Source organism: Lissotriton helveticus, chromosome 10 (genome assembly GCF_964261635.1).
Source record: "Lissotriton helveticus chromosome 10, aLisHel1.1, whole genome shotgun sequence".
Lineage (NCBI taxonomy): Eukaryota > Metazoa > Chordata > Amphibia > Caudata > Salamandridae > Lissotriton > Lissotriton helveticus.
The window spans coordinates 71,042,044-71,057,182 of NC_136071.1; the positions used below are offsets into that span (position 1 = coordinate 71,042,044).

A 15,139-nucleotide genomic window follows, 5' to 3' on the forward strand; every position below is an offset into this window, starting at 1 on the left:
TAATTAAAAGTAATAAGCCCTAACTGGATATAATGATCCTATAGGGCTAGTGTGGTGCAAAGGGTCGACATGTTTCATGCCAGGTTAGCCCCTAACGGGTCTGGTGGCACTTCATCAGGACCAGAAGAATGATGATGGGTATTTTAGCACTACCGCAAGTCTGGTTCAATGGTTTCTTAACTGATAACCAGAAGCAGTTAAACGCCCCGGGTTGAGTGATCCCGAGGTGATAAACCTAAGAAACCTCAGGAGGTAAATAAAGAGAGAACAAAAAGGTTCAATGTCTTGTTAAAATCTAAATCAAAACGTACAGTAGTTATTGCATTGTAATTGCATTTATATTGCGTTTACTACCCCTGACGAGGCGTCGAATCGCTTTTTCGGCGGGTAGCACGCTACTCCGGGACCCATAGAGGATTAGTGTTGAATTAGTATAGTGAAAAATGCAAGTACATTTTAAGTGGTGGATAGGTTAGTTCCTTATTTGGAATGATAGCAGAAGGATAGAGGAGGAAAAAAAGGTTTGTATTTATGTAGCGCTTGTTACCCCTGATGAGGTGTTGAAACATGCTATTCAGGAAGCCAATAAAGGATTAGTGGTGAATTAAAATGGTGAAATATGAAAGTCATTTCAGTGGTGGATATTAGTCAGTTATTTGGAGCGAGAAGGATAGCGGAGGGATAGAAGGGGAAGAAAGGTTTGCATTCATATAGCACTTGTTACCCCTGATTAATGTTGAAGCTCTTTTCTGGCGAGTAGAACGCCACTCCGGAACTCATAAAGGATTAGTGTTGAAAATTAGTATAGTAAAATATGAAGTAATTTGAATAGTGGATATGTTATTCAGTTATGTGGGGAGAGATGGGTAGGTGGCAGGATAGTGAAAGGAAAGAGGTTTGTATTTATATACCGCTTGCTACCCCTGATGGGGTGTTTAAGCGCAAGTAGCTCACTACTCTGGAACCCAACAGGATTAGTGTTGAATTAGTATGGTGAAACATGAACGTAATTTTAGTGGTGGATATGTAAGTCAGTAATTTGGATTGAGAAGGGTTGGGAAGGGGTAGAAAAGAGAGAAGAGTATAGAAAAGTTTGTTTTGGGGGATCGGTATAGTAAAAGAGGTGTAAGATGATTCAAGGAGGGGTAGTGTAGGAGAGATCTAGAAAGGGTTATTTTGGGGATCATACTAGTGGTATGGGGTTTTGGGTTAAATGAGAGAGTGGATGTAGAAGATATATTGAGCGAAGTATAGGCTGAGAAATAGGGAAGTGCATTGGAAATGCTAAATTAGAAGAAAGTGATAAATATATAGATCCATAAGTACATTGAAAGTATATAGATGCATAATGGAGGTATGTATATTGGGCAGCATTTCTAGCCCTGGCCCTGGTCAGTCTTGAACAGGCTCAAACAGGCAACTGCCCTTGTCCTCTCCGCCCTTAGCCTCGACGCCCGAGCTGAGACGCCCCAAGCCTGGACTTTTATAGCCCTAGTAATCGGGTGACCTAGTCAGCCAATGGGAACCCTAGCCCAAACACTATCCAATCACAACACTAGCCCTAAAAATCTAGAACCAATAGGAGACCAGGACCTTACAAGCCTAGTCCAAGCACCCAATCAGTTAAAAAACCCTAATCGCTACGTACAATAGAGGCTCTAGCCCTACCAGTAGCCCCACCCCAAGTCCAAGCAACCAATGGCACAGGAAGCCCTAGTCCCTACTTCCAATAGAAAGCCTAACCCTACTCTTAGTCCCACAACCAGTCCAGCAACCAATCACACCAGAAGCCCTAATCGCTACTTCCAATTAAATGTCTAACCCTAGCCCTAGTCCCACCCTAGTCCCAACAACCAATAACACAAGAAACCCTAATCCCTACTTCCAATAGAAAATCCTACCCCTAGCCCTAGTCCCAACCCTACATTGATTGAATAACAGACCCAGAAACCAATCGGAACACTCAAATACCCAACCAATGAGGACACTAACCCTAATCCAATAGAAACATCAGATACAACCACCATTCAGTGTACACATGTACCAAACAATATCAGACCATATAAGGTCCCAGCGACCTCAGACAAGGTTTGCTGGCCAGGGAGTTGGAAGCTGCTTTTCCTGTTCAGAATCTCCTAGGAGACAGACCGGCTCAATCCACACTTTGGACTTCTGCAGATAAAGGCCTCACTAACTTGAAATCTAACAATACTGTTTGAATAAAACGTTACTCCCTCTACTGGCCAAAAAACGAAGTGCACAGTCCCTAGTAAACACAGTTTAAACAGCTCACAGAAGCACCCTCTAATGTAGAATATCCCTATTGCTGGGGGGAGGCAGGGGGGCTTGTTTCACTGGCTTGTGAACACAAAATGGTGGCTGGGGGTGCACTGTTTTAACATACAGGTCTTCGCAGAGAGCAAAGGAGAAATTTGGAGGGAGAACTGAAAGTCAACAGCAATGAGAAGGAACACTACAGCGTTTGGACTGCAAATCCCACAATTCAAAGCGCTCAATGGAAGCAATCATGGGCAGGAAAAAACACAAGTTTAAAACACAAAACAGGTGATAAAATATCCAATCACAGGCAGGTTAAAACTACAATTTTTAAACTGGAACAACCACAGGCAAAGACAGAAATCACAGAAAGGGAAAATCGTTTTTTTAAAAACTTTTGTTGTGGGGAAGAGCCAGCACTAGTCTTCCTCCTTACCACTTCCTGGACTCTGCTCATTGCAATATAGAGCAACAGGAGCTAATATTCATCCATGCACTACCAGTGATTGGATCGGTGGTGGTTATTCCAACCTTGATTAAATAGCGCTTGCTGTGGCTGGAATCATGAAAGAGAGTAGTATCAACAGCTGTTACAAACATGCGATTATACATGGTGACATTGAGGGATTATGTGAAATGCATTGTATTCATTTGTTATGGCGCACATTGAGATTATTCGTTACAGGTACCCCAATTCAGGCATTCATGCGGCACATTCATTGAGATTGCCGATATCTTGGAAATACGGCGCGTTTTACTAGACGGAAATTCGCACACCAAATTTAGCGTCCCTTGAAATAAAAACGGTCCCACTATGGGAGTGCTGGTAATTTAAGAAATAGTGGTACACGTGGCGACGAGACCGTAATGGCCGTAGGTCACTGTGTATGTGACCGGGGACTCAACCGGGGCGGCCATCTTAGAGAGGAACTTTTATTAACTAAACCGTGTTCCTTAACACGTTTGAGCGCAGAGGTGAGAGGAAATGTATTGAAGGAAAGAATAATGTACTATGGCCCATGGCGGTAGCCTCGCTTGAGTCTAGACAATTGGAGAGTTACCAGTGGAGGTCGCAGTGATGATTGGTTGAAAACCGGAGCGGAATTGTTAGAGAAAACACTTTATTAACTGAAAGTGTCCCTGAACACGGGTGAACACTAGGTGATGGGATATGTAGGATAAAGCTATTTACTATGACCCATGACAGTGGCCCGCTTAAGTATAGACAGTAAGAGGGATTTTCTAATATCGGTGGCAGTGGTAATCAGTTGTCAGGCAATGCTGATAGCGGGAGTCTGGCCCTCCATCTGACTGCTCATAAGTGGAGGAAGCGATGTCAAGTGTTAGTAGTACCTATATGAGCGATTGGATAGAAAGCCCACAGTTGAATCAAGGCTTGTTATCCGGGGGGGCAGAGAAATGGTGATAAGGCCTCGCCTAGGGCAGCATATGGTAACTAGACCTCAAAATATAGTCCACTTGGGGGGTAGTGTTTAAGTTGGTTTTGGACAAACAGGCATGAGATCTTGATGAGATTGCGGGCAGATGTGTCCAGGGCGGTTCAACTCAGCCCAAGGAATATCGTCATTTAGGCCCGTGTATGTGAGGAGAGTTTGAAGACCCAATTCTGTTCTTTTCTAAAAATGGCCTCTTTAGATATCTGAGGGAAAGCTTCCAAAATGTTTAATTTAGGTCATTGGTGGTGTGATTAAGTTCAACAAAATGCGCACACATCTTTGTGTTAGCTTTTTTACACCTTATGTTGCTTCTGTGCTCATTCATTCCTATTTTACTGGGCGAGTTGTCATGCCTATGTATTGCAATTGACAGGGGCAGGTTATAAGATAATACAATTGTGTGTTGCAGTTTGTGTGTTTATTTTGTCGCCACGTCAAGGAATTAGTTAGTGTGATTGTTTTGGTGGCCTTCGTAAGAGGGCCGACTACACACTACACTGTCCACAAGGAAATGGCCCATTTCCGGTGGTAGATACCACAGGGTATTTTGTGGTGGAGTTGTTTTCTTTCTTGGTCTAGTGTTTCTCAACAGGTCTTTCAGATTTGCTGTGCGTTTGAATGCACATCTTGGAGTATTCAGGGCATGGTCACCTACACGGAGAATGTTCCAGTGCTTTTTTATAACCCAACTGATCATGCTGGAATCTGGTGTGAAGGTTGTTACACATGTCATTTGATCAGTGTTGGCTCTGGGTTGTATCTCAAGGAGTGATTCTCTGTTGGTGTTGCGTGCTCTCTTCTGAGCAGTTCTTACTTTGGTAACTGGATACTGTCTTTGGACCAGGTGGTTTGTCAGTTCAGCTGCCTGTGATTTAAAATCGTTAGATTACTGCAGTTGCGTCTTATTCACAAAAACTGCCCTTAGGGAACATTTCCCCTGAGGGCCTTTGGGTGGAAGCTACTGAAGAGCAATGGGCTGTGGCTATCAGTAGGTCTTTTTAAAGTGATAGTGTCCAGTTTGTTGTTTTTCTGACTAATCATTTAGTCTGGGAAAGGTAGTTCACGGTCAGAGGTGTTAGCCGTAAACCCGAGGTAGGGATTGAGGCTGTTTTCCCAGGTCAGGAAAGCGGGTATGCGATTGGCATCACCATTCCAGAACTCCAGTATGTCATCTACATAGCGACGCCACAGGGAGGCATTTTTCATGAAAGGGTTGATATCAATGAGCACATGTCTCGCCTCAAAGTCTGACATGTAGACATGCCAGACTAGGGGCAAAAGTACTGCCCATTGAAGTCCTAAATATAGCTCCTGGTTCCTCTTGTTTAAATCAGTCACACTAGACGCATGCACACCTTGGCCAAATTCCTAGTTGTGGAAGAGGAATGTCTTCTGACGGTACCAATTCACCTTGCTTGGAAGGATTGTTTATAGCTATCATACTAGCAGAAATATTACATATCAGCAGTTAGATGCCTTTTTCAGAGCTATATGTGGGATCAAAGTACCAGAATGTGAAAACTTCTGAATAGTATGTCAGGCCCTGGCTTAGAATATCAGAGATTCCTGTACGTCATAATTCACATGCATAAACAGTTCAGTATATAGGTTCATTTTATTAAACCGCAGAAGACTTGCAGTACTGATTGATGTCCATTGGGAGAGTTCTGTGTGGGTCTCAGTCTGTGAATATCTTGTCATGAATGGCATGTCAGCAGTGCTGTTTGTTCATCTCAGTACTGTTTTGTAAGTGGCAAAGCAGGTCAGGGCTGAGGTGCCTTGGTATATCTGTTTAGATGGCAGTCCTGCACTATTGTATAGTACATCTTGTCAGGCTGGTGGATATTTTAAAATCATGCCCCAGTGTTTACCACCACTTGTTTTCTCATATCCATTTCCGCTTCTCATCTCTTTTACAGGCGCAAGGCTCTAACGGATTGGGAGACGGACATCAGCCCGCTGGCAGGGGAGGAGCTTCTTGTGGAGGTGTTGGACGATGTACCACTTTCAATGCACAACTTTGTAAGTCCCAGCCCTCTCAGACTATTGGGGCATCCCACTCTAATTTGTCATTGTTGGCAGATTAAAACATATTCCCCAGTAGTCCTTTACTTCTTTTAAAACTTGACGCTAAATCTTGCCTGCACACGACTGCATAGCTGACTGGAAGAAATACAGTTTCTTAATGTGATACATTTTCTTCAGGTATTTAACCACTACTCTGTGCAGATTTTGTAATTGAACAGGATACTGAATGTAAGATGTTAAACCTTCTCTGAATGGTGTATTGTGCAGCACCTGCTTTTTAACGCTAACCATTTCCTAAAGTGCCCTTTGCACTCTGTATGGCCGTATAGCAGCATGCCATCGAGGCTAGGACAAGTCTTCCACTTATGAGTCTCTCCGGTGGTATGTACTGGAACATCTGTTTGAATGTTTTCATCATGACAAAACTGATTGTGGATTGTTCACTCTGACTCTCCTAAAAGGTTATACTAGCTACATTCAGATTAAGAGGGGGCTGTCTCTAACATTTCCCATTTCTGATACTATTATTTAATTATTTACTTTTTCTGTTAATTTTTGTAGTGATCCATTGTTAGTATTCAATAGTTTCATGCCCCACCTTGCCAAACGTAGAAATATCTTGCTTCTCTAGGGAGGAACAAAGGAGGTTCCTGTAGAATTCCGAGTTCTTCAAATTAATCTTTATCTGAAATAGAAAATAGGTTTTAATATTAACAAGCACTGGCGTTGCCAATAGGTTTCGCATTTGGAAAGTTGGAGCTATTGGTTTTGTAAATGACATTTTATATTTATATATTGTTATTGACAATGCCAATAACGATATATAAATATAAAATGTCATTTACAAAACCAATAGCTCCAACTTTCCAAATGCGAAACCTATTGGCAACGCCAGTGCTTGGATTATGAGCATTTCTAAAGTGATCATGTTGCAAAAGGGTCACTTCTGAGCTCTAGGATATATGGGGATAGGTGTGAGAAGGGTACAGGGATGCTGTGGGTGCCCGAAGAGTATTCTGGAGACTTAGGGTCTCTAGGTTGAGCTGAACAGTTAAATCCTGAATATTTTCCTCAAATTCAGGTTGGTGCGGAAAAGTGAAGGGTCTCTAGGTTGAGCTGAACAGTTGAATCCTGAGTATTTTCCTCAAATTCAGGTTGGTGCTGAAAAGTGAAGATGGTACATGGGCGCATCAGCAGTGAACAAGCAAGCATAAAAGCATCAACAGTGAACAAGCAAGCATAAAAGGAGACATCACTTAAAGAATTTGCAAGTATCTTAGGCGGGGAAAGGGGCACCCTGGATGGACCTTGTGGTCCCTTACAAGTTCTCAGTTAAGGAGCACAGAATAAATGAACATTGCACGTGGTGCAAAGGCTGTCTACAACATATCCAATAGGAATGCAGAAAAGCAAACTTTCCACAGAACGGTCAGCAGGTCTTTTCTGACCAAGGTAGGCAGGCCTATGTCCTATTCAACCGGTGACCTAGTGATACTGCTGCAAAAGTTAGCACTCCTAGCAACTGGCAACTCTTGCGATGCTCTATGTTATGTCAATGCCACTGGCACCAAAAGAGATGCAGTCTTTTTTCTTTTAAATAAGAATAAGAGAAAAGGAAACTCACCATGTCTTTAGTACGTCTGTGCGTGTTCTGCTCCCGGGGTCACAGCCTCTCTCTCACAGCTAATGTCATGCCAGGCTTGAAAGGGTTCGTGTTATCCTGGGTACTGGGCCACCTGCACTCACCTCCATCTTACTTCAAAACACAACACTGTCTATGGCTCACCACCCCTAAAATAATGTAACTGAAACCGCCACTCCTTGCCCCTTGGTAGAGGAATCTTCAGGTCCACGTGACCTAAAACTGTAGAGACACCAGCTAAAGCCCAATTGAGGGGGCGGCTCGTTTATCTTCAGGTGTCTAAGTGATGTGTGGGAGTATGTTCACTATTGTAGGCCTTTCTGTAGAGACAGCCGTGTATAGAAAAGATTTTCTTGGTGCGCTTTTATGTAGAAGACTGTAGTGGGGTTTTCTTTCTAGAGGAAATAGCCTTTTACAGGGGGGGTTTTAAGGTATAATATTCCCTTTTTTCTGGGTTATTCTTTAATATGCTGCTTATATCCCCTACCATTTGCCTTAGTGGTAGCCCTCTGCTTAAAGCTCAAATACAGAACGCACTGGATGTGTTTGTAATGTAGGTTCACATGCAATGGGTAGGGGTTTCTACACAAGTCCTTTAAAATGTTTAGAAGTTGGCAGTTGCATAGTCTAATATTGGGTTTTTGTTTCTAGGGAGGGGTGCCTCTTTAATTAGATAATGTACCTATTTCGGGAGAGGTAACTGCTTAGTATAAAGTGTAGTTTATTCCTTCCTGTGTGCTATTGAGTAGGAGATTGCCTATAAAAGATATACCCCACTAGGGAGGCGAGCAATGCGTATAATCGTCCCTTCTACTGCTAGCCAGGGTTGTTAAATGTGCTGAGTTCCTGTGTTGGGGGGGTTCTTCCTCTGTGGAGAATGAAGAAGAGAAAACACTCAGCTAGCTCCTTTTGGGGGAATTTCTATCTAGAGATTCCTTCCAGTTGTCTCAATTCTGGGGGCAACGTCTCATTTGGAGGTGTCTTGAGGTTTTGGCCGCGGCAGAACATCAACCCGTATCTGCCCTGCGTGTCAGGGCCGCTCCCCTTTCGTCTCTCCGCTTCCGGCCAAAGCGTTGACTTGGCCCCTGCCTTGCTCGTTCCTTCTCTAGTCTTCCTCCTCCTCCACCTCCCACTGACTCAGAAGGCCACACCTCTTCGAATGACATCATCAAACTGCGCGAGGCTCCAGGTAACTAACTCGATTACGAAACGAAACTGGGCATGGCCATCAAAAGCGGACAAAAACAACAAGAGAAAGGACGCTGAGAGCAATTTAAATTTTTAAACATTTGTCGTAGCCCGGCTGCATTGCATTAAATAGCTTTCCGGGGACTCCTTTTCACAAAATGTGTTGGTGATTTTCCGCAGAGATGCGGCTGCTCACGTTCCAGTTCTGGGGGCAGGACGGCAGGCGGCACGACCAGTTCTGCTGCATTGCTCTAACCCGACGCCCCATCCCCCGCAGGTGGATATGCAGGTCAATTTTTAATGGTACATTCTGCGACTGACTGCTGGGTTTCGGCAAAGCACTTAAATGAGAGGTAGAAATATGTAATTCGGCGAGTATAAGTATATGATGCGCGAGGGGCAAACGCAAAGCACACTGACAGGTCGTACACCCTAAAGGAATCTAACCTAAATGAAACATACCGGACTGAACTGCTCCTTAATGTGGAAAGAATCCGAAAACTGTGTGAGTTAACACTTTCATAGCACACCTTTGCTCAAGAGCTCTCATAAAAAAAAAAAAATAGCGCCTGTGTGTTTGAACATAAGTACGAGCTTTGTCTCTTTATGCATCCATAGAAGCTATATATTTTTCAGCACGCAAATGGCAATGTTTTGCTGCAAACCCAGCATTAATTTATCATCGCAGCTTAAAAATATAATGAAACAAGTCAGGTCCCGGGCCGGCAGCCAATCACAGCGCGGCCCGGGGAATGACGTCACGGGGGTGTCCCGGGCGGCAGCCAATCACAGCACGGCCCGGGACACACGGCAACAAGGGGGCGGAGCTTAAAAAAAGTGTCAGAAACGCCCACGATTCGCGTTCTGACCGTGAAAAAGTAATTGACAACAATGTCTTCCAATGGCTAGCCTCCATTTATGGAGCTATGGAGCTAGCCAATGGAAGAAGGGGAGTGTTCAAGTCCCCCATACTGTAAACAAGAGTTTTCGCCCTGGGCGGAGCACCTGCTTCGCAGGTGCTACGGCCAGGTCGAAACCTAGAAATATGAAATCTAGCTAAAGGCAAAAAAGAAACCATACAACATACTACTAAAAAGATGAAAGAGAAACCTTTAGAAAGGGCATATTTTGACTTACGAACTAGGGTAGACTGTACTGGACGTAATGTCATGTTGTTTCCGTAAAGATGTTGGAAGTAATTTAGATTATGATTGTTAGACCTGGCACCATTGGCGTGGGTCTCCCTTCCAAACCTTCCCTTTTCTTCATATTAGTCACCCCTATGGTAGGCCTAAGGGCAGGGTGCATTGTAAGAATAAGGTAGGACAAGCCCTGATGTGTGTGGCATGTCCTAATAGTGAATTACAGCCATTTTCGTTTTTCACTATTGCAAGGCTACCTGTTCTCCACAGGCCAGAATGGGCTGTTAGAATTATTACACTTTATAATCCTAGCAGACTCAGAGAATATGGTAGAAATTGGAGTTTAGTATGCCTGGACTCAGAATAATAAAATACATCTTTTAGGAAAGTTTATTTTATTATATTCTGTGTTTGCAAATACCACTTTTAGAAAGTAGGTATTTGCTTGCCTAACCATTTGAGCCCGCCTTTTGCAGGTTGTGTATTCCTTGTCTGGGTTTGTGTGTGACAGAACTTTGGAATTCCAGGAGACCGGCTGGGGCAGACCGGTGGTGAATAGAGAGATCTGCATCTAGATGGGAGGGAGGAGTTGCACCTGGGACCTGAATAGGGCTGGGCCTTCCCTCTACAATGCTGGCTCCACCCCCTGTGGTGCGTCTGATGTCTCTGCCCAGCACACTGAAAGAAGAGAAGAAAGACTGTCAACAAAGTGCTCCTGGACTGTACTTGCCTTCCAAATTGCTGGTTCCACCTCCTGCGGGGCGTCTAATGTGCCTGCCCTGCGCTGTGAAAGGAAAGGAGAAGTCTGGTAAACAGAGTGCTTCAGAACCGGCTCGAACTGGGCACAGGCCTCTCTCCCTTCAGAGAACAAAGGATTTTGGGGTATAAGTATTGGGACCCTAATCCCATGAAATTAGATCACTTCTGGACTTACAAGACAAAACCTCTGCTGAGGAGAAGGAACCTGAAGAAACTGAGGAGAGACTATTCGCAAGCTGAAGTGCTGCTTGGGGGATTGGCCTGCAGTGGTTGCCTGACTGCCAAAGAGAGGAGAAAGAACTTTGTGGACTTTTCTTTCAACTTGTGCAAAGATCTCCAAGGGCTTGGAAGAGAGCTTGCCCCCTGACCGAAGTCCCAGGACCAGTGGACTTCACCAGCCTTTGTGAATTGCTGCTGGAAACAAGGGGCTACAGAGGCAGGGAGCTGTGACCGACTCTCACGACCAGCCCGGTGTCCTGTAGGCACCGCATCAAGCAACTTCAGCATCGAACAACGCAAGCTCTGCGCTCACCGACTCCGTCCTGACGCCGTCACCGAGCCGTAGCCTGCACCGTGACTGGAAGGACACCGTGACGTGCAATGCCTCGCTACACCGAATCAAACTGGTCTGACCGACGCGGTCACTGCTGCTGATTTCGAGTCCTGTGACCGCACCGGAGTTGGGCACCGCCTCGCACGCTTTGCGACGCACCGCCCGACTCTCATCGCAGTCCGGACTGATCGACGCCAGCTCCCGAACTCCAGCTCGTTCGCCGCACTGCAAGCTGCAAGCACCGCATCGAAGCACCGTCTCGCCCTGCAATGCAAGCCTTGGATCCACCAACACTGTCAACGGGCCACTGCCTGCACCGCATCAAGGGACAACGCGTCCTGCAACGCTTCTTTTCTGCACCGCGACGATCACCGGAACCGGCTCGTACATCCGTGCCGGCCGCCCCAAGTAAAAGGTACTGTGACTGAGTCTGTCGACCATTTGAGTGGGCCCGTACCGATGCGACTGCTGCATTTTCTAGACTCTATTATTTTTAACAACGCTATAGCCCGTCTGGGCTACCGACTCGCACAGAACCTTGATTTAAGCCTTTTTCAACAAGAACTCTTGAAAGCTAATGGTACTGTGGATTCTTTTTGTCGTTATTGGTCTTGTGGTAACTCTATATGAAATATAACTTATTTTTTATATAAAACCTGTGTGGTGTTCATTTGTAGTATTGTCACTGGGTTACTGTATGTGGTCAAAAATGCTTAACTTACACCGCCTCTGAAATAAGCCTTGACTGCTTGCGCCACGTCACCTAGAGGGTAAGCAGGGGTTATTTTAGGAGTGTAATCCCCCTTACTCTGACTAGAGGAGAGGGTCCCTATTTGTCACAAGTACCTACCTGTGCCAACTAAAAAAAAACAATTCTAACAATGATAGTAACTACAAACGTACAAAAAATTGGCAGGATTCCCATTTTCAGCATTTCCGTTTGGGGGAGCAGCTTCATTTTCAAAGGCAGAGGCTCCTCTGTCTGTACCATGGGAAATATCTTAACTGCAGGCCATCCACCACAGGGCTTCCAGTTACAGGCGATCAGAAGGATTGACAATTTTACCTGTTTAAAACTGCCACCCACAGCATGGGCGATCTGGAATGTAAAAAAAAAAAAAGTTTCCCCCATGTGCTGTGAGAAAGCTCCCAGTTTGTCAGAGACATTACTTTTATTGTTTTTTGCAAGCAACCCACTGCTTCAGCCATTGATTACTAGGAAAATAAATATGCTGATTGGGCTTCCATGACCTGATGGCCCCACAAAATTGAATTTTTGCAGAAAGCGTTCCAGCCATGTCTGTTCTGTTTCCCATTAGAAAAAGATTTAACATCTCGAATGATGTAGCCTGATAAGACTTTGGTCTTAGATGCTAAGCAACCTTAGGGTAGCTGCCCATTATCTCTCTGAAGGAGATGGTAATGGCACCACAAAAAATAAATTGCAATTCACATATATGTTTGTCCTCCTGTAACATGGAAGATGGTGTAAAGCTTTTGAACACATGCTTTTGGCAAATATTCCCTTTTTGGCGGTGGGTGGGAGGGCATCTCTGGTATGTATATTTAATAAAGGCTCACTTGGGTGGGAAATGAGGAGGCCTTGCAGGACGAGCCCAGATCGATTTAAGCGATTGAAGGTGTTTATATTACTGTTTGTATTAGATTTGTGTATTGTTGATACTGTGTGGTGTATATACAAATATAAAAATATTAAAAACACTTAAAAATATTTATATTGTGACCTGGGAGGATTGGTCTCTGTTAGCTCAATGACTTTTCTACTAGCCTCCCAATGGATAAATGATGCTCTCTTTCTTTCATGTGATTTCCATCCTCACTATTTTTCTTTTTGCAGTGCTCTTGCTCTTAGTCTCCTTTGACCTCACTTAATCCCCCTCACCTCACTGTATGTTGTGTCTCCACAACTTTCTGCAGGTGCGCAAAACCTACTTCAACATGGCTTTCTGTGATTTCTGCCTGAAGTTCCTCTTCCATGGCTTCCGTTGCCAGACGTGCGGCTACAAGTTCCACCAGCACTGCAGCAGCAAGGTGCCGACCGCCTGTGTTGACATGACCAAGATACACAAGCCACCGTGAGTTAGACCCCGCCACCTCCTTTTCCTACATATGACCTTGCCCAACATCCCTCTCCCAGAAGTGTCATTTATTTTCTTGACTATATGTCTTTGAACCACGCCTAGCACAGACAGTCAGTGCAGTGTTGTTTGGTAGGTCTGCAGTTTAAATTCAGAGTATGTAGCTTACTAACTAATTGAGCATACTTTCAAGAGGAGTTTCTGCTTAGCCACTATGAAATGTATCATTTTTATGTTCATGTAGAAGAATTAGCGTTTCCAGCCTTATCCCTAGAATTTATTTTAGCCACACTCTACCACTACGTTCCATGCTGCACATAAAATATTTGCATATCCTCCATTGAGCTTTGATAACTTTTGTCATATTTACACAGTTCATTAGCATAACATTTTTATCCATTCCATTTCAGATCCTACTCCTCAGGTGTCACGGAAATGTCAGGTTTTCCGGATCACCTCCTGCTTACTGAGCCCCTTACCCCACAGCCTGAAAGGTGAGTAATGGTGAACAGGGAAGATCTAGCTTTTCCTTAGAAAAAAAGTATGGCAGGTGTCGAGTTTGAATAGAAGATTTTCGACCTGCCATGTAAGCAGATTTATTTTCCCAGTCAACACGCAGGACAAGTAAAATATGCCAGTCACTGTCTCGCCTGGTGCAAGCCTGCTGCCTGGTGGAAGCTCTACCAGTAAATTAGAGCACTGAAATTGCACCCCCAAAGTAGAGGGCATACCGTCTGTGCCCATTTATCTAATCTTTTAGTTGCTAGTATTTCCAAAATGTTAGGAACACCTCACTGGATTTTCTGAGGAAATCCATCCATCCTGGGGTCGGGTGGTTAGCTATAACGTCTGGTGGTAGTTCCCTCTGCTCACAGGCAGAGTGGCAGGAGTGTTATCCACCAGTGGAATGTCCTCCATCGGCCTAACTGTAAATAGGGCGGATATGTCACCAGTGGTGTGGGTGCTTAATCAGCCACTTAATCTGCGTATTTTAGTTAAATAGTTAAAGCAGGTTCTGTGACTTGCCTGCCTCTATGATAACAATTTATGTTAAAGTGTATCATTTGGTCATGGGCATTTCTGGTCACTATAGCAAAGCTGAGAATTTCTGTAGATTGTGGTGGCCTTCAGGCAGTGCATTTGTCATGATTGATACTGACTCCCGTGTGTGGACTGGATTATTACATTGGTGAATAAAAGAAAAAGAAAAGCCTTGTACAGCCTGTGGCATGGCTATGCTAATTTAAACATGCTCTAAATTAGGTTAAGAGTTCAAGATCACATTGCTTACTTACTTGGCGGTTTTAATATGTGAGACATGTTCTATTTATTAGAACCTTGAGAGCAAAATATTTCTTCATATTCAGTGTAAAGCAAAAGCATCAGCTCAAGATTATCACTAATTCTAGTAACACCCTCTCGTATTGTTAACACTAATCCTTCTCTTCAGCCTACCCAGATATTTTAAAACACTGTTCTGGCAAAGTCGCATGCGTTTTTGTATCTTTGCTCAGATTTATCACAAGACTGTCATGGTCATATTTAACTGGTGATGGCTAGAGTTTTAGTTCAAGGTAAGATTGCAACTTCTGGTTAGATATGTCTGGCATTTTCAAAGTGATACATGATCAGATTTTATATTGCACTAAAATGACGACATCTGCTATCGTTTACTGCAAACCTTTCACTGTTACACATGATCGTATGGGTTTAAAGCAGTGTTGGGAAAATCTGATTAGGATAATCGCATCATAGGTTTTGCAGCTTTCCAGAAATATCACAAGGTAAACCGTAGTTCTGCCCTTTCTGCCACCTCTGTCCTTTCTCCAAGACCTAACTTCGTTGATGATTTACTTGAGGTAATGTGTCCAGAGCAGTGGTACCTGCATTACTGTGTATCGACCACTGCTAATAGCCAGAAACCGGTCCTAGGATGCTTGATTCCGGTCCAGGGAAGACATGACTTGGCAGTTCGGTCTGGACTGTTCCCATGA

General features: G+C 44.1%; 1 protein-coding gene across 2 annotated transcripts in view; it reads left to right on the forward strand.

Annotated features, from left to right (window-relative positions):
• ARAF (A-Raf proto-oncogene, serine/threonine kinase) overlaps positions 1-15,139 on the forward strand; it is a 198,251-nt gene that overhangs the window by 78,452 nt on the left and 104,660 nt on the right. For both annotated transcript variants that reach the window (XM_078664774.1, XM_078664773.1), the window contains exons 4-6: positions 5,654-5,756; positions 12,985-13,142; positions 13,556-13,639. In XM_078664774.1, the coding sequence (XP_078520900.1) occupies positions 5,654-5,756; positions 12,985-13,142; positions 13,556-13,639 (345 nt within the window). The remainder of the gene's footprint in view (positions 1-5,653; positions 5,757-12,984; positions 13,143-13,555; positions 13,640-15,139) is intronic.